This window comes from Alexandromys fortis, unplaced genomic scaffold (assembly GCF_014885135.2).
Source record: "Alexandromys fortis isolate MF-2015 unplaced genomic scaffold, M_Fortis_MF-2015_v1.1 scaffold_29, whole genome shotgun sequence".
Lineage (NCBI taxonomy): Eukaryota > Metazoa > Chordata > Mammalia > Rodentia > Cricetidae > Alexandromys > Alexandromys fortis.
The window spans coordinates 717,018-742,579 of NW_026067891.1; the positions used below are offsets into that span (position 1 = coordinate 717,018).

General features: G+C 49.0%; 1 protein-coding gene across 1 annotated transcript in view; it reads right to left on the reverse strand.

The window, feature by feature from the left end:
* Window positions 1–249: 249 nt before the first annotated feature.
* Window positions 250–25,562, reverse strand: part of Stk10 (serine/threonine kinase 10) — a 98,885-nt gene continuing 73,572 nt past the window's right edge. Inside the window, exons 11-19 of the mRNA XM_050119841.1 lie at window positions 24,210–24,333; window positions 23,597–23,776; window positions 15,577–15,669; window positions 12,663–12,792; window positions 11,746–11,870; window positions 10,585–10,773; window positions 9,733–9,858; window positions 6,339–6,452; window positions 250–2,647 (exon numbers count right to left, since the gene is read on the reverse strand). Of these exons, the coding sequence (XP_049975798.1) occupies window positions 2,510–2,647; window positions 6,339–6,452; window positions 9,733–9,858; window positions 10,585–10,773; window positions 11,746–11,870; window positions 12,663–12,792; window positions 15,577–15,669; window positions 23,597–23,776; window positions 24,210–24,333 (1,219 nt within the window). The 3' untranslated portion in view covers window positions 250–2,509. The remainder of the gene's footprint in view (window positions 2,648–6,338; window positions 6,453–9,732; window positions 9,859–10,584; window positions 10,774–11,745; window positions 11,871–12,662; window positions 12,793–15,576; window positions 15,670–23,596; window positions 23,777–24,209; window positions 24,334–25,562) is intronic.

Consider the following 25,562-nt stretch of genomic DNA (forward strand, 5'->3'; position numbering starts at 1 on the left):
GAGGCTACCCTGGTCTACAGGGCAAATTCCAGGACAGCCAGGGCTACACAATGTAACCCAGTCTTAAAACAAAACAAAACAAGCAAACCAAAGAATGATACTGAGTAGCCAGTATTCTTTTCTTTCTTTCTCAGCATAAAACAGAAACTGCAAAGTGTAGCCCTCTGCCTGATGGAGGAGGATCTTGCTAGGCAAACCTGGGGAGCACGCCTGCTGTCCCATTCCAACCAGAAAGAATAACACTGCATGCAAATTACCTTGTTATTTTATTAAAAGCATATTTACACTTTTTTTTGTTTGCAGAGAACAGTTTACAAAAATTTTACACGACGGTTGGAAATGACATACACATTACATATATCCTTCATGAGGGGAAATATAAGTTAGTTACATTTATTCGGCTGAAGACATCTCTGCCTGTCCCTATACAGAGAACATTAGCACGGGGCATGAGGAATACTGCATGGGCCTTGTCGGCAGCAGGCATTGCACATATGCTAAATGATAAGGCTGGGAGACTAGGCTAGACCCCATTCAAAAAGGCACATTAGAGCAACAAGGGCTCAGGTGGCACTAAGTATGGAAGCAACAATCGCACAAAGGACCAGGAGGATAGTATGAATGATAAGTCAGGAAATGACCAAAGGCTTTACCTGAACCACAAAACTGGAATTTTGCCTAATAGAGCCACTGTCAAGTCCCCTGGACGCCAAAAAAAAAAAAAAAAAGCAGATTGTAAACAATGACAGAAGCAGCCCTGCCCACTTCCATCTCCAGGTCCTGCAGGTGTGCACAATTTGTTTCTCAGTCACCATGCACCAGAGAGAACAAAGTCAACTGTTCCTCACGACCCCCAAAGGCAAGCTGATGCTCGCTACCCTGAGAACTATGGCCTTCCTGGACTCTCTGAGTTCCTTTACCGCACACGAGATCAGGGAGCCCTAAGCCCTGTTTTCCTATCTTTCTAGCCCAGTCCCTCCTAGGCACCCAGTTAGCATCCGGGGAAACTTTCCAGGGAATTGCCTTAGCATCAGGCAGCTGGTAGAGAAATCCTGCTGAGGTCTGAGCCCCTCACCACCCTCAGGTGCCTGAGTTGGCGTAGGCAGCAGCGGCAGCACTGGGAAGTAGCTTTTTATTTATTTTATTTATTTTTTTTATTTTTTATTTATTAACGATTTCTGTCTCTTCCCTACCGCCGCCTCCCCTTTCCCTCCCCCTCCCCCAGGGAAGTAGCTTTTTAAAGTGTCTTCCTGAGGTGGCCAGCCATTTACATCTGCTTTAACGGAGCACAGAGGCATCAGAGTCAAGAAAGGTTTGTTTTATCAGTGATCACAGGCTGGGTGGACAGCTGCTCTTCTAGGTTGCGACACAAGGTGGCCTGTGGGGCTCAGCATCTCAGAAGGCCACCTGAGCCACCCCAAGGCCCAGAACCACAGAGGCTCAGTATCTTTGCTTCTGCATGTTCCTGGGAGCGGGAAGAACAAAGTCCAAGGGCTCACAAGGCTTAGCTGAAATGTATGGTGGGACCCCAGGACGGGACCAGGGCAAAGGCCGAGAGCCTTCCCAGGGTACCTGCAGACAAGCGGGCGAGGGTGAGGTTGGCATGTGCCAGGCAGCAGAAGTTGGCTGTGGAGAGGCGTTTACTCCTGAACACAGGATCCTGGGTGCAGCCAAATGAGTTGCAAGCTGGCAGTACAGCCTGTGCCTTCTCTGGGCCCTGGTGCCAGCACGCAGCATGGCCCCACCAGCTGCTCACCTGCCATGCTCGGCGGTCCAGGATCAGGCTCAGGAGGCAGCAAGCAGGTTCCGTAGGAGGCCAGGGCAGAGGCAGTCAGGGTGGTGTCAGGAGGCCAAGTTGCACGCATGTGTACATGTGTGTGTTTGTGTGTGTGTGCCCAGCAGGGTGAACATTTCTGGTCTCCCTTCCTCTATTCTGACCCCCACATATACAGCGCCTGGCATCAAGCACCAAGTGAGTGAGCTGGCTGGAGCAGTAGAATGAGGACACCCCGGAAGGCTGGCTGCTAGGGACTGAAATGGCTGTTAGGGATGCTTTCGGACACTGTGAGGAACTGCGGGGGGGGGGGGGGGGGGGGGGGGGGGGGGGGGGGGGGGGGGGGGGGGGGGGGGGGGGGGGGGGGGGGGGGGGGGGGGGGGGGGGGGACCTCAAGGATTACAATAAGGATGAGTTCACGGTGACGTCATTGGTAGTACTTATGCTCACAAACAGTACTTATGCTTTGGCAAACAGGAGGGGGCACACCCATCACGCCTGTTCCCTGACCCCAAGAACCCAAATCACTTCCAGGTGATGGGAATATGAGTCTCGATGAAGTCATCCACCAGAAGCACCAGGGCTGCTCTGGGGACAACTAGGGCACTACAGGCTGAGGGGCTGGTTCGAGCAGGCACAGAAGCAAAAGAGGTCCTGAGTGACTTGTTCATAGAGGCTTGGAGGCCCCAGTGGTCATGCTGCTACGTCGCCCACCACAGCTCGGAGATGGGGGTATTAGGAAGAGTCCCCAGAGCTGTAGGGGAAGAACTTGCTGGCTCTATTGGGTGTGGTGGGTCCGGGTTCCGCCTCCTCACTCAGTTTGAAGAACATTTCCTGTTCCCGCTTCTTCTGGTTCAAATCCTCTTCCAGGGCCTGGGGAAGAGAGGGCAGATGGTTCTCAGTGGGATGCCAATCATTCCAATGGTAAACAGCGCACGACCTTCTCCGGACACCGGACAGCTCCCACCCAGGCTCAGGGGATGGGCGGAAGGTCTCTCCCTTCCTCTCCCTGAGGCGAGCATCCCCACCTCACCTCTTGCCAGGCACCTTGTAAATCCCAAGGAAATGCTGGTAAAGGAATCAGGGACACAGACAGCACTCTCCTGGCAGGGAAGAGCCAGATGAATAGAGAAAAACCAGGGGAGAGGATCTGATAGCAACTAAGTCAGAGATGGCAGACTGGCGCCACATCCTTATCAGGGCACTGTGCTGGGAAGACAGTCCCTCTGCCCCTCTGGGGGTCTGATCTTAGAAATATCAGGATTTCAGAAATTCTCAGGCCACTGGAGGCTGCTTTCCACACAGCACAGGAGCATCCTTTGGTTACGTGCTCATTTAACCCAACAAACCAGATCCCACCAGAAAAGACTTCCTAAAGATGCGGAGACAGCGCCAGTTCAGAAAGGAAGTGGAAGAGGTGGTAGGGAACGCGAACCATCAGACAACTTATCAGAGGAGAAACTGGATTTATGCAAAATCTTTACTTAAATGCTAGCAATTAAAAAGACCTGAAAAATCACTCTATTGCCTCAATGAAGTATAATGCGTTGGTAAACCGTGCAGCCCAGGGGTCCAGTGTGTGGCCTGCAGTGAAGGGGTCACTAACAGTTCTGCGGTGTAGGCACAGGATCATCTAGGAGATCACCCAGTTTCAAAGCCAGGAAGAGCTGAGCATGCCCACTCCAAATGGCCAGGATGTTCCCAAATCTGACAGCGCTAGTTTGATGCTGCAGTGAAAAATCCACCTCTGACCTCACAGGGCAAGTGGCAATCAAAAACGTGGGTCTGCCAAAAATACCTTCTGGCACCGGGCAGTGGTGGCACACGCCTTTAATCCTAGGTAGAGACAGGAGGATCTCAGTGAGTTCGAGGCCAGCCTGATCTACAGAGTGAGTTCCAGGACAGGCTCCAAAGCTACAGAGAAACCCTGTCTCAAGAAAACAAAAAACAAAAAACAAAAACAAACCCTTCTAGCTGTGTGCAGGGACCCCGGAGACACAGCTGAGTTTCTCTAGAGGAGGGGGGTTGGTCCTGTTAAGGTGTGAGCGTGGAATGTCAGCAGAGGCTCCTGTGCCTGAACACTCACAGGCAGGTGGGGTGGCTGGGGAGCCAGGGTCACGGGTGGAGGCTGGGTTGAGGGGTACAGTTCTGCTCTGCTTCCTGCCATTCGCCTCTGATGTGACCAGAGCCTCAACCCCCAGTGTAGCCAAAATAAACCTTCTGTCTGGTGTTCCACCACAAGACAAGAGAAGTAACTAAGGGGTCTTGTTCCCCAGACGTCTCATTATACATATGCAAATATCCCAACCTTGGAGACGGATCTGAAACCCCAAACCAAGCATCTGCTGGAGGGACTGAAGGCTGAAGCTCAAGTCTTGCCTCCTGCCCACCACAAACATTCCGAGGCAAAGCCTTCGAAGCGGGCAGGGCGCGTCTCCTGCTGTGCGCCAGACGGTAAACATTTAAACAAATTTTTCTGAGAATGTCACACACGAATACTGTATTTACCTCATTTCTTCCAACTCCCCCGCGTGTACCCCACTACTTCCTCTCTAGCCCGTGACCTCTTCTTCTATGGTTACCGTTATGAAGTCTATACATGTATGCGTGCACATATCCATATGTATATGAATACAGCCTGCTGAGTCCATTTGCTGCTGCTCTTCTGTATATGCGTTAGAAATGATTGCTTGGGATTGGCTAACTTCTCAGGGGCTGAACCCTACAGAAGACTGATGCTTCTCTCGGCAGCCATTTAACTACCTCTAACTCTTCATCTAGAGTGAGGCCATGTGAGATCCCCCCCCCCCCCCCCCCCGCTGGACTGTCAACCTATATTACTGTCACTGTGCAGGCCGTGTGTTAGTGATGTTGTTGAGCTCTCATGGGGGCAGTTCCCCTGTTTATAAGGGAGACGCTCTGCTTCTCAGACCAGAGTTTCTGCTGCAAGGCAAAATCAGCCATGCAGAAGGCAAACGAACGGATTGCTTTCTAATCAAACTTCTTTACAAATGGGTAGCCGGGCAGACTTAGCCCACAGGCAGCAGTGTGCTAACACTAGCTTCTATAGACACATTTTAGAATGCAGATAATAGGTCTGCATTTTACAGTCTAAAGAGGCAAACTGAGGAGGGAGAGCCCACGACTCTGAGTCTCTGCTCTGTCCTCACAGTGACCCCAGCAAATCAGGAAGTCTGGCTCACTCGGAAGGAAGTCATCTGAATTCTTCTAAAAATACTCCGCAGGGCATGATATAAGGGGAGGACAGTGCCCAAGGCTGTGGAAAAGCAAAGGCACAAAGGACCATCACCTCTGGGCCACCATGCCAGCAGCCTCTCAGGCAGCTGTGACAGAATCCTGCCCTGAGGCAGTACCACAGGCAGAGTGCAGGGCCAGCTCACCAAGCACACGCCTGCAGAGCTTCCAGGAGCCCAAGTGACTACCTCAGGTCATGGGCAGCTGCTGGGAGAGACAACTGCTCAGTTTCAGGATGTGCCCGGAAAGAGGTCCAGAACTGGACAGGCAGATGTACGTTCATTCTGTGATGCAGAGCCAGCAGGAACACTGTGTACCTGTGGGCTTAGCGTCACAAGTCCCAGCAGGCCACAGCCTGTCTCCAGTCCAGGTACACAGTGGCTAAAAAAAAACCCCTCAGGACATCAGGCCAAGTGGGGCACAAGGTCAAGGGTAGTTTAAGGTGGCTATGCTGCTTTGATACATGCTGTGGGCAAATGACAGCTAAACGGTCCTACGATCTCATCGCTCCCATCGCACTGAGGCCTGCGATGTCTGTGCTAGTCACGTGTCCTTTCTGCAACAAAATACCTGTCAAAGGCAATTAAAGGAGGAAACTGTCTCTTTTGGTTCACAGTCTGAGGGTCCAGCCCATCATGGGGAGGTAATATGGCAGGAGCAGGGGGCACCTGATCACACTGCTCAGGCCCGCAGTGAGGAGTCTGTCAAAATATCAACGAGCTACCACGGGTTCCTTCTCTACAGCTAAGGGCCCAGTCCAGCCTGACTCCAGCCTGAGAGACCCTGGAGATGCCCCGGAGAGACCCCCAACTTTGGAACCCTGTTACTATAGAGTTTGATAAAAATTGTGACTTAAGCTGCTAAGTCTATGACTGTTTGCCTTGGTGCAGGGGATGAACACAGAGCATCGCACATGTTAGGCAGGCGCTCTCCCCTCAAGCTGCACACTAGCCCAAGCACACCGATTTAGACATCAGGGAACCAATCCAGAAAGTAAGAATCTGGTGCTGGCCTTTGATCTCACAGAGCGACTTCCCAGGAGAAACGCCCCACAAACAGGGCCTCCAGCCTGGCAGCATGACTGACTGCTGCTCAGGACAGGTCCTCTTATTCCACGGGGCAGGGGCAGGAGGCTGCTCTCCCAGGGTACGGAGGGCTACCAGCGTTTAGCACAACAGGTAGGTAGGTCCTGTCTCTCAGGGACAGACCGATTTTAAGGATGCCACAAAGCAAGGATCCAAAAATAGGGAGGCTTCAGATGTCCTAGGCAGGTACCTGTGGTATGGCACCCACCAGCCCAATTCGGTACCTTCTTGCGCGGCCGCAGCTTGTCCCGCCATTCCTTCAGGCTCTGGTTATGGCTCTCATCCAGGGCCTTCAACTTCTGGGTTTCATGTTCCACCAGCAGGTGACACTTTTCATTCTGGAATAGGCAGAAAAAGGGTGAAAGTGAGGAGGCAGAAGCCAGGGGAACCAGACCCCCTGCACCCTAGAGGGCACCGCAACTACCATGGGCTTATTATGCCTTAGCCATTATCCACGACTCTTCATGTGGTAATACAGTTGCAACAAGCTGCAACAAGCAATGCCTAGAGGACTATTCTAAAACACAAATGGTAATAGTTTTGAGTGGGTAAATTTACAGAAAATTTGTGACTTTCTTTTGAATGTGTGTGATGTGGGAAGTGATGTATGCTGTGAATATGTTTTATTGTCATTGGTTAATAAAGAAGCTGATTTCGGTCAATGGCTTAACAGAGGAAAACCAGGCTGAAAGAGATAGAGAGAGAGAGTAGGCAGAGTCAGAGAGACACCATGTAGCCACCCGCAGGAGACAGATGTGCTAGAACCTTGCCAGTAGCCAAGAGTCTCATAACAAAACATAAACACTACGCTGGGCGGTGGTGGTGCACGCCTTTAATCCCAGCACTAGGGAGGCAGAGGCAGGTGGATCTGAGAGCTAGTTCTAGGACAGGCTCCAAAAAAAAACCACAGAGAAACCCTGTCTCGAAAAAAATAAATAACAAAACATAAACACTAAATAATGGAAATGGGTTAATTGTAAGATATAAGAGTTAGCCAGAAATACGCTTAAGCTATTGGCTAAACAGTATTGCAAATAATACAGTTTCTAAATGATTATTTCAAGTCAGAGCAGCAGGGAACAAATGAGAGGCCTTCAACTACGTGTGTGTGTGTGTGTGTGTGTGTGTGTGTGTGTGTGTATGGTGTGTGCATGTGTGGGTATGCAGGCCATGGTGGACATGTGGAGTCACTTCTCACTTCTCCCCTTTGCATGGTTCTGGGGGTCAAACTGAGACTGTTAGGCCTGTACACAAGTGCTCTGCTCACTGAACCATCCCGCCTACCCTTCTGTGGATTTCTTCTGACACTGTCTAAGTTGTCTGTTTTTTGCAGCCTGTCCTGGAAATCCCTTCGTAGACCAGGCTGGCCTTGAACTCACAGAGATCCGGCCTCTGCCTCCCCGAGTGCTAGGATTAAAGGCATGCATCACTACTGCCTGGCTGCCATCTGTGTTTTTTAAAAAAGTTTTGGGCTGGGGCTGGAGAGATGGCTCAGTGGTTAAGAGCACTGTCTGCTCTTCCAGAGGTCTTGAGTTCAATTCCCAGCAACCACATAGTGGTTCACAACCATCTGTAATGAGATCTAGCGCCCTCCTCTGGCATGTGGGCATACATGGAGGCAGAGTGTTGTATACATAATAAATAAATGAATCTTTAAAAAAAAAAGTTTTGGGCTAGTGAGGTGACTCAGTGGGCAAAGTACCATCAACTCGGCGACCTGAGTTTGGTCCCCAGAACCCACTCTGGAAGGATGACAGAACTGGCTCCCAAAAGTCCTCTGAACCGCACATGTGTGCCAGGGCGTGCCCAAACTCACTATATATATTTGCATAAAATAAGTAAATAAATAAACTGCAGCCTGCAATTCCTGGTCTGAAGCCACCCTCCTGCTGGTACCTTTCAAGAGGCAGGACTGGGGGTGCGTGCCGCTGCAGGTGTGTGCTGCTGCAGGTGTGTGCCACTGCAGGTGTGTGCTGCTGCAGGTGCATGCCTGCACTACAGGTGCGTACCACTGCAGGTGTGTGCTGCTGCAGGTGCATGCTGCTGTAGGTGCGTGCCACTGCAGGTGTATGCTGCTACAGGTGCGTACCACTGCAGGTGTGTGCCGCTGCAGGTGCATGCCACTACAGGTGTGTGCCACTGCAGGTGTGTGCCGCTGCAGGTGCATGCCACTATAGGTGTGTGCCACTGCAGGTGTGTGCCGGCTGCAGGTGCATATCGCTGCAGGTGCATGCCACTACAGATACGTGCCACTGTTTCTAGCTACAATATTTTTTATGGCAACCCAAGCAGGCTAAATCTGTGTGTATGATTATTTACCTACAGAAATTATATGTATAATTATGCATTTGTCTAGTTATATATTGCATGACATATGTAGCTAATATATAATATCTCTTGCTTTGTGTCATTTTCTGAGGAGAGATCCCTGGCAAAGAACAAGGCGCAAAGAACAAGGCTAAAGCTAGCCCCATCTCCACAGCACGCTCTGAGGTGAGTCATCTGCTTCATAAATTTTACCTGAAATCTATCTGGTAGACAGGAGTGAGGTCCCCACTGGCTCCCTACAGGGACTCAATCTAAGGAAGGACAAGACCTTTATCCCCACACAAGGGCCCTCAGAAGGGTTTTATTTATTTATTTATTTATTTACTTATTTATTTTTGGTTTTTCGAGACAGGGTTTCTCTGTGAGTTTGGAGCCTGTCCTGGAACTAGCTCTTGTAGACCAGGCTGGTCTCGAACTCACAGAGATCTGCCTGCCTCTGCCTCCCGAGTGCTGGGATTAAAGGCATGCGCCACCACCGCCCGGCTCCTCAGAAAGGTTTTATTTTGAGCCTCAAGCTGAAAGCCTCTGGGAGTTTACAAAGTGGTCTAATCAGGAATACTTGGAGCAGCACTGTGCTGCTGTGACCGACTGTGAGAGGCATGTCAATACATGGGTCTCTCAGTCAATATTCACATAATGTCTTGAGAGAGGAATGCAAGTGCTTGACTAACGTCCACACGGAAGAGTCCCTGCCTGGCAACCTCCAAAGCTGGCCATTTCTCGGGAGCCTCCCTGCCTCTCCACAAATTTCCACCTGGGCCCAATGGCCTGAGCCACTTCCTGAAAGCCATAGAGGATGGAATCTGGGACTCATATGTCAAGAACAACAATGCCTGGATCAGCCACAAGGGGGCCCCAAGTACCAGATCCTGGACTGGGCCTTCAGATGTTCTGCTGTGGAAGTCCAGACACGGGTGCTAGGTCTGCCAAGTTCTGATGGACAAACACCTCCTGCTAGTTGATATCCCTAACACCAGGGGCCAAACACCAGGGGGAACCCAAAGCCAGGATTCCCGCACAAGCAAAGGAACTGCACAGCAGCTCAGACCCCAGAGTGTAAGGCACTTTCAGCTCCATCACCCCAAGTCTACACAGCAATCCTGCCACACTGGAGTCATTGCCTCCACCCAACGGCTATTTTAGAGGAGGCGTGTCTGCGAGGGTCGTACAACTTATCCCATAACAGACGGAGCAGTACGGCAGGCTGGAATCGGCGCACCTGGGCCTGCCTGCCGAGGATGTGGCCCTGCTGTGGAGCCCTTGGGGAAGCTGAGGCACGGGGCTGATTACCTGCAGCTGCTGCAGCTCGCTCATGTTGCTCTCGCACTGGGCCACCATGTCCCGCATCTGGTTCTCGTGTTTCTGCTGCTGCTGCAGCCTCTCGGCCTTCTGCCTCTTCTCCTCCTGCTGGGAGAACTGCAGAGAGAGGAGGGTACCATGGGTGCTCGCCCGGGTGGCTGGGTGGGGGCTTCGCCAGCCTCTGCCTGAGTCAGTGAGGCCCCTCCCAGGGACTGGGCAGCAATGCTCAGAGCCCAGCCTACCTCAGGCTATGCTCTCACTATTGAAACTCCTGTCCCGAGTGGAGACCCAGCCTCTGTCCCCACACCGGTAGGGACCAGACAAGGTGAGGTGACACGTGCTAGGACAGTTTACACAGACATCACAGGGGCCTACGTCAAACAGAAAACACAAAAGGAGGCTCTTGGGTGAGAACAGAGAACACCATGCACATAAAAGCATGGGATCGGGACTGGAGAGATGGCTTAGTGGTTAAGAGCATTGGCTGCTCTTCCAGAGGACCCAAGTTCAATTCCCAGCACCCACATGGCATCTCACAACTGTCTATAACTCCAGTTCCAGGTAATCTGTCACCCTCACAGACATGCATGCAAAACACCAATGCACATAAAATAAAAATAAATATTAAAAAAAAGTGTGGAATCATGAAAAGCACCCGTACATGACAAGTGTCAAAAGCGGATCTGTCTGTTCACCAGGGAGGAGTCTCCTGGGCTTCTGAAGCTCCCAGGCCCTGACTGACTTACACGTCCCCTCCCAGGACCCTGTCCTTCCATGGCCTTACCAGGTCTTACAGGGTCCCTCCGTGACCACTCCCCACAGCCTACCGGGTGCAGCCCCCACCTGCTTGATCTTCTCGCGCTGCTCGGAGGCACTGCCCGCGCCATTGATGTGCAGGCTCTTCTTGTACATGGCCATGCGTGTCTTGCCGTCGCTCCTCTGGATCTTGGGGAGCCGCGCCTTCTCCTGCTGCTGTCTAATCTTCAGCTGCTCCATCATACGCTGGTTGTAGCGCTGCATCTGCTCCCGTTCCTGGAGGGACACCAGGCAGAGGTCAGGGGAACGCTAGGCACAGAGGGTGCTTCGGAGCCAAAGGTCACCTCAGCACAGGAGCCAGGGAGTCAGAGCAGCACAGCTGACAGTTCGTGTCTACGGTTCAACACTATCTGTTCTTTAAATTTCTTTCTTTTTACGTTTACTTATTTTATTTATTTTTTTTCGAGACAGAGTTCCTCTGTAGCTTTAGAGCCTGTCCTGGAACTAGCTCTTGCAGACCAGGCTAGACATTTACTTATTTTATTGGGTGGGAGCAGGTTAAAAATGAGCATGGTCCTCACAAGACAAGTTTCAGGAATCAGCCCCCTTTTTCCACTATGAAGGTTCTGGGAATTGAACTCAGGTCATCAGGCTTGGTGGCAAGCTCCCTTATCCACGAAGTCATTTCACCAGCCCTGGTTTTTCTGTTGTTGCTGCTGTTGTTCTTTTAACATTACAGCGTACCCAACTACTGATGGTTTGACCCACATAAAAACAGTGCCACTCAGCTGAGCCCAATTCTGAATTTTCCTGGGCGAACAAAATCTAGTTCAGTATTCTGGATACTGGGCAGTGGCAGCGAGCTCACATGTCCCTGAGGGGACATACCCCACACTGGGCTGCCTCAGAGCCGGGCTAAGCAAGGCAGCCCAAGGCGGCTTGTTGTCTTCAACTCAGGATGGGTGCTGGGGATAGAAACCCTCTACAAGTCAATAAGCATCACCCTCTCTGTTCTTTCTCTTTTTGAAGGGTGGAGGTGGCGCAGTTTCAAGCAGCCCAGGACTGGTTTTGAACCGACAGAGCCCAGCACTGAGGCATTGAGGTGAGCAGAGGAGCCGTCTGTATCATCTGTGGCCCTTATACAACTAACTTGATTTCTGCCCCTCAAGCAGGGCACCCAGGAGACGGTCACAGCAGCCCCTCCAGGGTGCCGTCATGGCGCTGCCCCGCATCCCACCCCAGCCTCACCTTCTCGTGCTTGCGCAGCAGGTCATGCCGCTGCAGGAAGTACTGGTCCTTAAGCTGCTGCTTCACCAGTTGATGCCGCTCCTGCAACTGGTGTTCCTCCATCTCCCACAGGGCTGCCTCACGCTCTGTGGAGGACACGCCACCCGCACGGTAAGGGATGGACGGGGCCAGAGACCAGACAGATCTCCTGCCCCCTCCCCACCCCATCAGGCTCCTGCTGAGACTGAAGACCAACCCGGTGCTGGGCTCAGAGGAATGGGCACCTAGGCTACCTCATTACCACCTGGCTGATCTGAGTGGAGCAGAGGAAACTAAGAGATGATGAGCCCCCGCAGCCTGGGAGCTCAGGAGCTGCGGCAGGTCAGCAGGCAGGGAGCAGCTGGAGCTGGGACAGAGGCCCCAGCTTCCTCCTCTACCAAATGGCACAAGCATACCCTGAAGAGGAAATGTTCTCCACAGACACTGTTAAGGAAAATCTACATTAACGCCCCTTCTTTTCCGCTGGGCAAAGGAGAAGGGCTCTAAGGGAGAACCTGTGTGGAGATGATGCGGATGCGGGTGAGACCGTCCCGTGAGGAAGCAGATCCTCAGAGGGCACTGATCTGCTGGATCCTTGGGCTTCCTTGCCTTTCTGTTGCTTCTAAGCCATTTGGGCTTGGGATTCACTTGGAGTAGCGTCAACAGATCAAGGTGCATAGAACCCTCCTCAGGGCGGATCCCTCCCTACACGGTAGGCTCAGAGTGGGAGCTACAGGCCAGGACAGCATGAGGTCGGGGTGAAAACTGACGAGCACACAGTGGGGCCAGCGGCAGTCACACAAGCTGCTGCTTCCGTGTGCTGTGGTCACGGCTTCCCAGGGGCCAGGGGAGGGAGGGTTGCCTCTACTTCAGTCATCCCGAGTGACTCTGGGCCCCACCTCGGAGGAGCTCCTGCTTCTTGCTGAGGCACTCTCGCTCCTTGTCACAGATCTCATGCCTGTTTTCTATGGTGAGCTTCTTCATGGCCAGCTCCAGGTCCTCCTTCTGCTTGGCTACAAAGTCTCGGTCCTGAGGGAAGGACAATGAGACTTGGGTAACTTAGCGCATGCACACACGCTCTCTCTCACTGTGAAGATGAGGGCCTGTCTGCCTCTCTCACCAGCCTTGGTTGGTTTGTTTAAACTGTTTATTACATGTGTTTGAGTGCTGACTGGCATGTGTGTGTATGTACCACAAGTGCCTGCGGAGGCCAGAAGAGGGCCCCAAGTCTCCTGGAACTGGAGTTACAGATGTCCGCAGGCTGCACAATATGTGTGCCAACCCAGATCTCCAGCAGAAGCAGAAAATGCTCTCTGCTGAGTCATCTCTCCAGCACCAAGCCCTGTGCTTAAAAAAGTTATCTGCTTATAATAATTGTGAAGGTGTGGGCTGGAGAGATGGCTCAGAGGTTAAGAGCACTGACTGCTCCTCCAGAGGTCCCGAGTTCAATTCTCAGTAACCACATGGTGGCTCACAACCATCTATGATGAGATCTGGCGCCCTCTTCTGGCCTACAGGCAAACATACACTGTATACATAAGAAATAAATAAAATCTTTATAAAAAAATTATTGCACGGATGCAGTGTGCTGTTTCAGGACATGTGTGCCTGTGTACTGAGGAGTTTGGGGGAATTTGTATGTCCAACACCTCAGATAGTTATCATTCCTTTCTGTAAAACATTGAAGATCCTCTTCTCGCTGTATTGAAAATACATTATTATTGGGTAGGGTCATCCTTTTCTGTGCTACTACCGAACACAAAATTCCATTTCTTCATTTGGTTAGAAAGAGACAGGTTGTGAGGGACACTGAAAAGACTGGAAATCTGGAGTCAGGTCAAGTACTAGACTTTGCCCCACTGCCCTCAACTCTGCAGCATCTCCTTTCTGAGCTTTGTTTCTTCTGCAAATGGAAAACCAAAGAGCTTCTACCCCAAGGTACCACAAACACTTGACCAGATCGTATGTCAAGCATCTGCGAACATGGGCTACAACTGCTTGCACCCAGGGCTCAGGAGGCAGAATGTCCAAAGATCCCACAGTGGAGAAAGCAGGAGCATTCCAGCAAGGGGTGAGAGGCTGGACCGAGAGTAGGGTCAAGCTGGGAGGGGCCGGGAGGGCCAGGCAGCAGCAGGCACAGCGAGGAAGGCCTCAGCTCATGGACAAAGGGAGAAGGTTTTAAGCTGAGGGGAAAAAGGGTGACAGGGTCAGATTTATATTTCATACCGACAATACCCGCTAGTGCAAGAGAAAGAAGAAGCGCAAGAAAGCAAGAGGAAGCAGGGAGGATAGCTGGGAGCTGGGAGAGCTGTAACAACGGTGGGGATCCAGCAACATTGCCAGATACACGGGTCCAAAGATGGGAGAAATATGGATGGATGGATGGATGGATGGATGGATGAGTGGGTGGGTGGAAATATGTATGTGTCTGTGTATGTGTGGTGTATGTTTAGTATATATGTGCTCTAGAGCTTTGCATTGGTATGGTATTGGTTTACTGATACAAATTTAAGGTCAATTTTATTATACTGTGTATATGTATTTCTGATCTTGATTAAAGTACTGTGTTTGTGCAGCATATTTAAAAATATAATGTATAATTAAGAAATATAGGTTAATAGATAGTCATCCATGATAGTCAAGCTAACATGTAGTCATGTTAGTTAGGTTTTCTAGATGTAGAGATATATTTCAGATGGATAGGCATTCTTCAAGCCTTTCAAAGACAATGCACCTCCTGTTTACTTAGGTAATATTGTATTCTTCTGGAGTCTTTATTATAGTTTTCCTTAGTTATAATAAAAGATAAAGTAGATATAAATATTGTAAATATAATCCTTGTTTGATAACTGTTTTATGTAATTTAACTGTGTTAAAGTTAAAACCTTCCTTTTTATTTAAACAGAAAAAAGGAGGTGATGTGGGATTCCCCTCTGTATGCTGTGATTACCATTGGTTAATAAAGGACTGCTTTGAGCCTATAGCAGAGCAGGGCAGAAAGAGCTAGGTGGGGAAAACTAAAGTAAATGCAGAGAGAAAGAAGGGTGGAGTCAGAGAGAAGCCATGCAGCCCTGCCAGAGACCAACTCCGAAACTTTAGCTGGTAAGCCACAGCCACGTGGCGATACACAGTTTAATAGAAATGGGTTATGTATGAATTAACCAATAAGAATCTACAGATAATGAGCCAAGCAGTGATTTAATTAATACAGTTTCTGTGTAATTATTTCGGGGCTAAGTAGCCAGGAACCAATTAGTGGCCCCCTTCTACATATATGTATGTTGCATGGTATGTGTTGGGACATGTGTGTGTTGTGTGTTTATACAGTGTATTATATGTGTGGGGAGCATGTGTCATGTGTGCGTGCATGTGTGTGTATGTGTGTCAGGAGGTGATGGAGAAGTGGAGGGAAAGGATGGGTCAGGAACAAAAGTTCTGGCCCCAAAACAGGACAGGGACAAGTTCCTCCTCAGGACATAATAACAGAGTTAGGTCTGAAGACTTTGATGTCCTTTAGATACCAAGTAGGCAGGTGACTGATCTTGGTTAACAGGTGATGAGACATATAAACAAGTTGCAGTAAGGTAGGCTGGACTAAAGTGCAGGCTGCATTGGCCAGAGACACCAGGGCTCACTCTTGGGGTGCAAGGACGATCAGGGAGGATAACCACGGGGCCAATGAATGATGGGCTAGATTTAGGTATTCAAAACAGGAGGTGGATATTGAAGCAGCAAGCCTGGGCAAGTTAAGGGGGGAAGGATTTGGGTCCCTGCTTCATGACTGTGGCCAAGTGACCAAGTCTGGGGACTCACAAGTAGCTGCTTCTTCTGTGAGTGTTCCTCCATCTTCTGCTTCATGCTCTCTTTCCGCTGCTGCCGGGGCAGTTTCTCAACCTCATTCTTCACCTGTAGCAAACATGGCAGAAGTCACCTTACACCAGGACCTTCCCATAATGGACACACTGCAGGCATGGCAGAGGTCACCTTATACCAGGACCCTTCCTATTCTGGAGCACTGTGAGTTTTGGTCACGCCTGACCCATGAAGTATCTATTGCACAGATACACTGTCAATACCTAGGGTCTGTTTCTGTGTGAGCCCTGTTCCTCTGCTGACTGTAGTCTCTAAGGTGCAGGTGGTAGACTCCCTCCAGCCTTACAGAGCCTCTAGGCTGGCACGGGATCCAACACTGTTGATCTGATCAACACCATCAATCTGAACAAGATTGACAATCTGAACAACACTGTCAACCTGAACAGCACTGTCATACAACACTCTACCCAGAACACAGAAGCATGCATGGAATATTTACTAACAGTTTTTTTGTTTGTTTTTTGAGACAGGGTTTCTCTGTAGCCTTTGGAGCCTGTCCTGGAACTAGCTCTTGTAGACCAGGCTGGCCTCAAACTCACAGAGATCCGCTTGTCTCTGCCACCACTGCCCAGCCTTTGCTAACAGTTCATAAAAAGAATCTTTTTTTTTTTTTTTTTTTTTTTTGATTTTTTAAAGACAGGGTTTCTCTGTAGCTTTGGTGCCTGTCCCGGAACTAGCTCTTGTAGACCACGCTGGCCCCGAACTCCCAGAGATCCGCCTGCCTCTGCCTCCCAAGTGCTGGGATTAAAGGAGTGCGCCACCACCGCCCGGCTCATAAAAAGAATCTTAAAGTTTTAAAAATTTCATAGCAAAATTGTAAGCAGCCCACAGGTCAATGAGGAAGTTGCAGAGTATATTAGAAAAGAATTTGAGTCAGGCCCTGGTGGCACATGCCTTTTATCCCAGCACTCAGGAGACAGAGGCAGGCAGATCTCTGTGAGTTCAAGGCCAGCCTGGTCTACGAGAGCTAGTTCCAGGACTGGCTCCAGCCCTATCTCAAAACAAAACCCTATCTCAAAACAAAACAAAACAAACAAACAAACAAAAAACACAAGAATTTGAACTGAATGAAAATGAAAATGTGGCCCGTCCAAGTTTCTAGGATGAAGTTAGTGCATAGAGGAAAATTTCAAGCATTAATCCTCAGAAAAAGAAGAAAGTCTCCAGTCAATTATCTAAGCTTCCACAGTGATTTTACAGCAATAAAAGCAATTTAAATCTAAACCAAATGCAAAAGCAGAAACCAATAACAATAAAAACAGAAAAAAAAAACAGTGAAAATTAGGGCTGAGTAGTGGAGAGTATTTGTCTTATATACACATGGGTCTAGAGTCCCACCCTTCATAATCACAAAATTAAAAAGAAATTAAAGAAAGAATGAATATCAATGAAACAAAGAGCGGCCTCTTTGAAGAGGTCAGTAGAACTGGTTCAGTCATTGTAGAGGAAGGAAGAACAGTGGAGGGAGGGGATGGGACGGTAGGGGAAAGGCGAGAAAGGGAGAACGGGAGAAGAGAGACATCCATGGACGGAGAGCATCAGTGTAGATCCTACAGGCCAAGGAGATGCTAAGAGCGAATTACCAACAGCAATCAGATCCTGTAACAACAGACAAATGCCTGGAACGATAGAAAGTACCAAAACTAATTCAAGAAAAAGTAGCTACCTTACACAGGCATCATAAGAAAACCATAGACCGGGCTGGAGAGATGGCTCAGAGGTTAAGAGCACTGACTGCTCTTCCAGAGGTCCTGAGTTCAATTCCCAGCAACCACATAGTGGTTCACAACCATCTGTAATGATATTTGGTGCCCTCTTCTGGCCTGCAGCCATACGTGCAGACAGAACACTATATACATAATAAATAAATAAAAAAAAAGAAAGAAAACCATAGACCAATGTCCTTATTCACAAAGATTCAAAATTCCTTTATAAAACACTGGCAAATGGAATCTTATAATGTATAAAAAGAATAATAGATAATGACCAAATGAGGGTTTTTTGTTTTGTGTTTTTATAATTTATTTGTTTGATTTATGTATATGGATGTTTTGTCTGCATGTATATCTGTACATGCCTGGCCATAAGAAGGTGTTGGATCCCTTGGGACTGAAGCTATGGATGGTTGTGAGCTGCCATGTGAGTGCTAGGAATTGAATTCAGGCCCACTGGAAGAACAGCCTGTGCTCTTAACCTCTGAGGCATCTAGAGATCCAGGCCTCTGCTTTGGTTTTGTTTTTTTTTTCTTTGCTTGTTTGGTTTTGTTTGTTTGGCTGGTTTTTCATTTTTCTTTTTCTTTCTTTTTGATTTTTTTGAGACAGAGTTTCTCAGTAGCTAAGGAACCAGTCCTGGAACTTGCTCTGTAGACCAGGCTGACCTTGAACTCATAGAGATCCTCCGGCCTCTGCCCCTCAAATGCTGGGATTAAAGGTGTGCGCCACCATGTCCAGAGGCTTTTTTTTTTTTAATATTTATTTATTTATTATATTATGTGAATAGCATTCCTTCCACGTGTGCCTGTAAGCCAGAAGGGGGCGCCAGGTCTCATTATAAATGGCTGTAAGCCACCATGTGGTTGCTGGGAATTGAACTCAGGACCTCTGGAAGAGCAGTCAGTGCTCTTAACCTCTGAGCCATCTCTCCAGCCCCCTCCAGAGGCTTTTTAAAGTCAGTATCTCACCATGTAACTCTGTCTGGCTTGGAACTTGCTATGTAGACCAGGCTGGCCTCAAACTCATGTAAGACTTTAAGACAATCCTGAAGCCATTTTTGACAATTCTGAATCCTCTCAGCCTCTGTGCCATAGTGCTTCCCCTCCTCCCCTGCCTCCCCTGGGAACCAAGGACCTAACAGCTATACTCGCACGTACTCAGTTCCTGAACAATTACCCATATACATATGCTTTGGTTCGGTCCCCTGGGAAACGGGGTCAAAATGACCTCTTACCTCATCTGATCTGGCAACAGCTCTCCAGTCAATTATTGGTAATAGCCCTTTCAAATAAGCCAATCAGAATAGTCAAAGAACAACCCCCCTTGCTTCTGTGGCCCCTTTAAAAGTAGACTGTACCCGCTATTCGAGGTCCCTAGGCTTCCCGAATGCTGGGGGAACCTGTCATGACAGAATTAATAAAATCCTCATGCTTTTGCATCGGCTGTGGTGTGTGGTCTCTGGGGGCGACTCCTTCTCGGTGTTTGGACGCCAGAGTCCAACACTCAGAAGAGATTCACCTTTCTCTGTCTCATGAGTGCTGGGATTAAAGGTATATGCCACCCAACCTGGGTATAACCAAATGTGTCTTATACAAAGAATGTAAAGATAGATTAATATTTGAAAATAAAATAATTTGTTTCAACAAACTACAGAAGAAAAAATATATATAAAATTATGTCAACTGAGTCATACAAAAAATTAAAATATTCAATATTCCTTCATGATAAAATCTATTCATAAACTCTTAGAGTTTCATTAGCTTGGCCTGAAAGCCATCTATGAAAACAAGACAAAGTCAGGGATGGGGCTGCAGGCCTTTAATGCAGCACTCAGAAGGCAGAGGCAGGCACAGGGGCCAGGGCAGGAAGAGCTCTGAGTTCAAAGCCAGTCTGTTCTACACAGCCTGTTCTAAGATGGCCAGAGTTATTTCGTAAAATCCTGTCTTAAAAAAATAATAATCAGAATCAAATCAATGCTCTGTTACTAACATCAGACTTAATGAGGAAATAATATTGAGTGTGTTCCTTCTGAGACTGGGAACAAGGAGAAAGGACGTCTACTCTACTGTTTCTAGCTAACTTCCTGCTGGAACCTGAGCCAGCACGCCAGAGCAGTAAGAGGCGTATCAATTGGAAAGAAGAAATTAAACTGTTTCTGTCTATACAGAAAACCTCAAGGAACCTACCAAAGAAAAAAAATACCAGGATAACATAGTAAGGCTAGATACAAGACTATTGCACAAACAGCAATACATCCCCATACTCTCATAGCTAAACTGATACCTTAATTTTTATTTTATGTATATCTGTGTACCACATGTTTCTGGTGCCCACAAAGGCCAGAAAAACGAACTGGGGTTCCCCAGAACTGGAGTTACAGACAGTTGTGTGCTACCATGTGGGTTCTGGGAACTGACCCTGGGTCAACCCAAGAAAACACAAGTGTATAAAATGCCTGTGGATAGAAGTCTCAGAGTTGTTCTGATGGCCATTCCACCCAAACTGACCCAGTCTGAGTTGTGGCAGGCTTCTCTCCAGGATCAGCTGATGCTGTGATGGGTGTGAAAGGGCAAAGGGAGGAACTGCCAACTACAGGAGGGTCCCAGACACTGGAGTGAACACTGGTGAGAGACAGACAGAGGAACCTGTATGACATACAGACCCAAAATGCACCACACCAGATCCGCTTATATATGCTCGACTCCTTTTCCACAAAGGCAACTTAGCAGAGGAAGGTGAGCATTTTCAACATAAACACTGGGGCAGACATCCCTAGCCAAACCCATTCACACCCAACCCAGACATCTCTAACCAAACCCATTCACACCTCATCCAGTCATTCCTAGCCAAACTTATTCACACCTCATCCAGTCATTCCCTAACCAAACCCATTCACACCAAACCCATTCACACCTCATCCAGTCATCCCTAACCAAATCCATTCACACCCCACCCAGACATCTCTAAACAAACTAATTCATACCCCATCCAGACATCTCTAAGCAAACCCATTCACACTCATCCAGATATCTCTAACCAAACCCATTCACACCCCATCCACACATCCCTAGCCAAACCCATTCACACCTCATCCATCCAGATATCTCTAGCCAAACCCATTCACATCTCACCCTTTACAGAATCCAACTCAAAATGTCCTCACATAGAAACAGAAAACCAAATGTGGCAAACTGCTGAAAGACTGCATCCCATGGGGTTGGGGAAGGATTCCCTGGTTTCTTAGATAAGCCCCTAAAAGAATCACGCGGAAAGAAAACAAGACACTATTAGGAGCACTATAAGACAAGGCATGGGAAGAAAAGAAACACAGCAAAATAATACCTCACAAAGTACTGGCAGTCCAAATATAAAGAGAACGTCAGATTTCACTAAAAAGAAACCAATCTCCCAGCTAAATAAAGGAGCAAGAGATTTTTGAGCAGACCCATCACCAAAAGTGACATACGGTGACAAAGAAGCAAATGCAAAGACACATGTCACTGGTCATCAGAGAAATGAAAACTCAAAGTCACAGTGAAATGCCACTTCACACCCATCAGCGTGGCTAAAATAAAACAGTAAAGTCGCTAAGACCAAGTGTTGGGGAAAAGGAGCCACCAGACCGCTCCTGTTGCTGGAGACAGAACGGATCCGGAGCGTCTGGAGGAGCATGGCAGCCTCGACGTGTGCTTTCCACTTGACTCCCGAAGTCCACCAGCCTAGCCTGTCTCACCCTCTCTTCTAATTCCTAGGCTTTTATAAAATGCTCTCAGGTTTTGTTGGCTAAGTCTGGTACCATGTTTTCTGGCCTCTCTGCTTTACATGGATTTCCCATCTGCGGCATGACTGACTCTGGGGACCTGAGAGAGAACAGGCTGTCCTATGTATTTACAGGATGTCAGCAGTATTCCTGGTTGTGAGATCAACAGACTAATTCACTCCATCCCCAAGCTGTGACACGCCCCCAGATGTTTGTAGACATGGCCAACGTCTCAGAGAGCCAGGGACAGAAGACTCATAGTTGATAGGCACAGGCTTAAGTAAAATTCCTAAATGAATAGTGTATCTGTGCACCGTGGCCTCTGTGTCAGTATGGTGCCCTGTCCCAGCTCAGTGACCATGAGAGCTATCACAGACTTAGAACTGTGCTTTTACAAGCTGACTGCTTTGGTCCAGGGGACAGATTAAAGCAGCAATAGACAGAGAGCCCAGGTTCTGAGTTCTCTGTTAAAAACATGGAAGACACAAGCAACAAACACTCTTACATCTGGTGACAGAGGGAGGAGGCAGAAGAGGAGTAAAAGCAGAGTCCTGTGGGGCCACTCATCAGAGAAGCAGACCCAAGGCCTCACGGGACCCTTTTCGGGCCAGCACTGCTCTCTGGCAGAGCTGTGCGATGAATGGCAGGCCTGGCAGGGCGGGGAGAGAGCTGAGCGAGTTCCACCAGGTGGCAGATAAGCTGCATTCCCGGGCAGTGACGTCCTTGAAGTTACTGAATGTCTCAGCACCTCTTTTTTCCCACCAGAAAACAATCTAGCTTTTAACTAAGAAGCCCCCAGGGTTCCTTCCAGGGATATGGCATGCAGGGCTAGGGAACTCTGAACCATTTAATAAGCTCAGCTTCACGACAGGGACACACTCTGAGGAACAAGTCATTACATAATTTCATCAGCATGCAAACTGAGTAAACCTTGGGAAACCTAATGAACCGACTTTCCCCTCGCCATAGCTCCCGGTACAGTACAGCGACCATCTGCACGGAAGTTACGCTGCAAGGGAAACCATGAATGACCTAGAGGTGACTGAAGGCACTCAGAAAGTGTGTGCGGGTTATACACCACTGTGTAAATGCAGGAGCCTTAAACCCGGGGGTGCCACCGAGTGAGTCAGTGAGGAACATCTATACGGTTCACCGGACTCGGGACTGGAACCCCAAGAGTTCTGGAAAGAGAGTAAACGTGAGCCTACAATGAGCTGCTGAGCAGAGGGCTATCCTCAGACCACAGCAATCAAGCCTGGAAGAATAGCCCCAGGGACACTAAATGCAGTGTCCTCCGGAGAAGCTGAAAGGACACAGATGTCAAGCTTCTTCTTCCCGTGAAAACTTTCAAACAAAACAACCAAGGAGGGGGGAAAACCATGTCAAACTAAACCGGGAACTTTGGTGTGACTGAGTGGTAGGGAACCTGCATAGCACACACAAGGGGCTTTCCCGGGGGAGGGAGGGAGACATCTCAGCCCTGTCTGTGCACAGGGCATCTGGGGCTCAAGTGCGGCCCATACCTCCCCATGTTGGGGAAGCTAAGGGCTGGAACACCCTTCTGTAGACTCCCAGGAGGAAGGAGGTGAATAAGCAGACAGCAGCACCCAGCACCGGGTACGAAGTCCCCAGCAGAGCACAGTCTGCCAGGCTATGGCTCTGGGAATCCGGGTCATGTCATCTCAGGGCCATGCATGTCCTTGCCTCCCACTTCCAACTGAGGGAGGAGAAGGACAACCAAAAGAGGGCGGAGCACAGGGGACAGCATCTGCTGGGCTTCTCCTGCATTGCCTCCCCTTGTGGGAAAAGCACCTCAAGCTTTAGAGGCCACCATCTCTTTCATCTTTCCTGCTCTCTTTCATCTAAGCGGATGTGAAAGAAGTTAACAGAAGCCACTCAGGAAGGACAAGACAGGAAGGTGGCATCCAAAAGGCAGAGAAAGGACTAAAGTGTCATTGCTTTGTGGCTGGGACACCAGGATCCCAGTGGGGCTGCTCCCAAGATCTTGGGGTAATTGGCTCCATACAGCCCCTCTGTTAGGAAAGGAGGCCGTGCTGGCTATTTTTATATCAACTTGATACAAGATAGAGTCATCTGAGAACCTCAATTGAGAAAATGCCCTCATAAGACAGGCCTGTGGGACATTTTCCTGACTGACGATTGATGGGGAGGGCCTGGCCCATTGTGCATGGGGCCACCCCGAGGCTGGTGGTCCTGGGTTCTATAAGGAAGCAGGCTGAGCAAGCCATGATGAGCAAACCAGTAAGCAGACCCTTCCATGGCCTCTGCACCAGCTTCTGCCTCCAGGTTCCTGCCTTGTCCTCCCGATGATGGACTGGGCAGGAGAAGTGTTAACTGAAACAAACCCCTCCTTCCCAAACTGCTTCTGGCCTCGGTGTTGTATCAGAGAAATAGAGGCCCTAACTAAGACGAGGCCAATCCTCAGAGCAGAGGCCCCGCCCCATCCCGCCCCCCAGAGTCCCATCACCTCCTTCTTCATCTGCTTGAGCTGCTCCTGGAACTTGGCATAGTCTCGATCCTGCTCCAGGCGAATCCTCTTGGCTTCCTCCCTCCGGCGCACACTGTGATCCTGCTCCATCTTCTCCACCTGCTGCTTCTGCTGCCGCTCCAGGTTCTCCAGCTCCATATCAAAGTGTTTCTTCTTGGCCTGGAAGGTGCACAGACTCAGAGGCATCCAGCAGAACTGCCTTATACCTCAGAGTCATACCTCAGAGTCTGTATTAGACTCAGATGTGAGCCCCGGCCCTGCCACCCTTTGCTGTGTGCCCCAGGGCAAGTTCTTTTTTTTTTTTTTTTTTTTTTTTTTTTTTTTTGTAGACCAGGCTGGCCTCGAACTCACAGAGATCCACCTGCCTCTGCCTTCTAAGTGCTGAGATTGAACCAGCCCAGGGCAAGTTTTTAACCTCTCTGAGTTGTTTCCTTGTGTGGCCTGGCAGGACAGTGGCATGGCAGTCCACCTCTAAGGGTGTCCCTGTGCAACTGGGGGTCACTGTGACCCGACCACCCCCTCCGACAACACCTTCACCTGAAGAGAACATGGAGGCCAGGAGCCCCGGGGCCTGTCTCCTCCCCTCACTCACGTTGATTTCTTGTTCAAAACGTTTGTGCATTTGCTCCAGCTGCATCTCATGTTTGCTGTTCAGCTGCGTCTGGTTCCGATGCTCTTCCTTCTGCAGAAGCCGAAGCTCTCGGAGTTCCTGGCGCCTGCAGATGAGCAGACAAACATTTCCTAGTGAGAAGGGCGCCTCTGAGACCACAGTCAGGGTCACAAAGGGATGGGTTGTGGAGTAGAATCCCACTGACTGAAGCAGAGACACAGTCAGGATTCAGGCTTCATTTGATATACTGAGCGATAACAAGGTGAGCATCCTCCATGTATAAAGAGCATTTACAGGTCTGGAGAGATGGCTCAGGGGTTAAGAGCACTGACTGCTCTTCCAGAGGTCCTGAGTTCAATTCCCAGCAACCACATGGTAGCTCACAGCCATCATAATGAGATCTGGCGTCCTCTTCTGGCGTGTGGTTATACATGGAAGGAATGCTGTCTACATAATAAATAAATAAATCTTTAACATTTACAAATCAGTAAGGAGGAAGGAACTAACCACCAACCCCACAAGTGGTACACAACATCGTAATATGAAAAGACATAAAGCAAATGAGTATAAAATTAAGAAGAAACTTTAAAATTATTTATATGATAAGAAATACAAATATAAAAGAAAAAGCATTTCATTAAACAGACAGGCATGTAGGGGAATTCATACTCCATGTGTTACTGATATAAATTAGCAGAACATTTTGAAAGATACTGGCAATACCTTGATATCTTTTGGTACCCTACTCTCACTTCTGGATTGGATGAGGATGTTTGTAACAACGTCATTTGTCCTGGCATTCCATACTGAAGTCCTTTTCTCTAAGATCCTGATACAAATCCAGGTCACCCACCAGGGCCTCAGCAACTGCAGATTCCCTCGGCACTCCTCCAGTGCTGGGATTCATCTCATCTGTCAAGTTCAGCTCAGGGTGATGGTAATGGTCCCTACGAGCAATCTCTGCTCAGCCCAGGCACTCACAGCTGTATTAACCATTCCTTCCTTCGCAGTGTGCAGCACAATCAAGAATTAGCTTGTATACCATGTCTGGAACCCATAGGTATAAACTCGATGTGGGGGATAGCTTCGTGTATCTGGACTTCCATTTGGACCTAAGTGGTAGGTGATGCCTGAGTCAATAATTGGGTGGATGTATGGAGAGATGAATGGCAAGCGAATAGGTGGGTGGATTAAATGGGTGAATAGACAGATAGATGGGTAGACGAGTATAGATAAGAGTAGGGGGGTGAACAGATGGATGAGTGGGTAGATGGATGGATGAGTGGATGGATGGATGGATGGATGAATAGATGGATGGATGGATGGATGAATAGA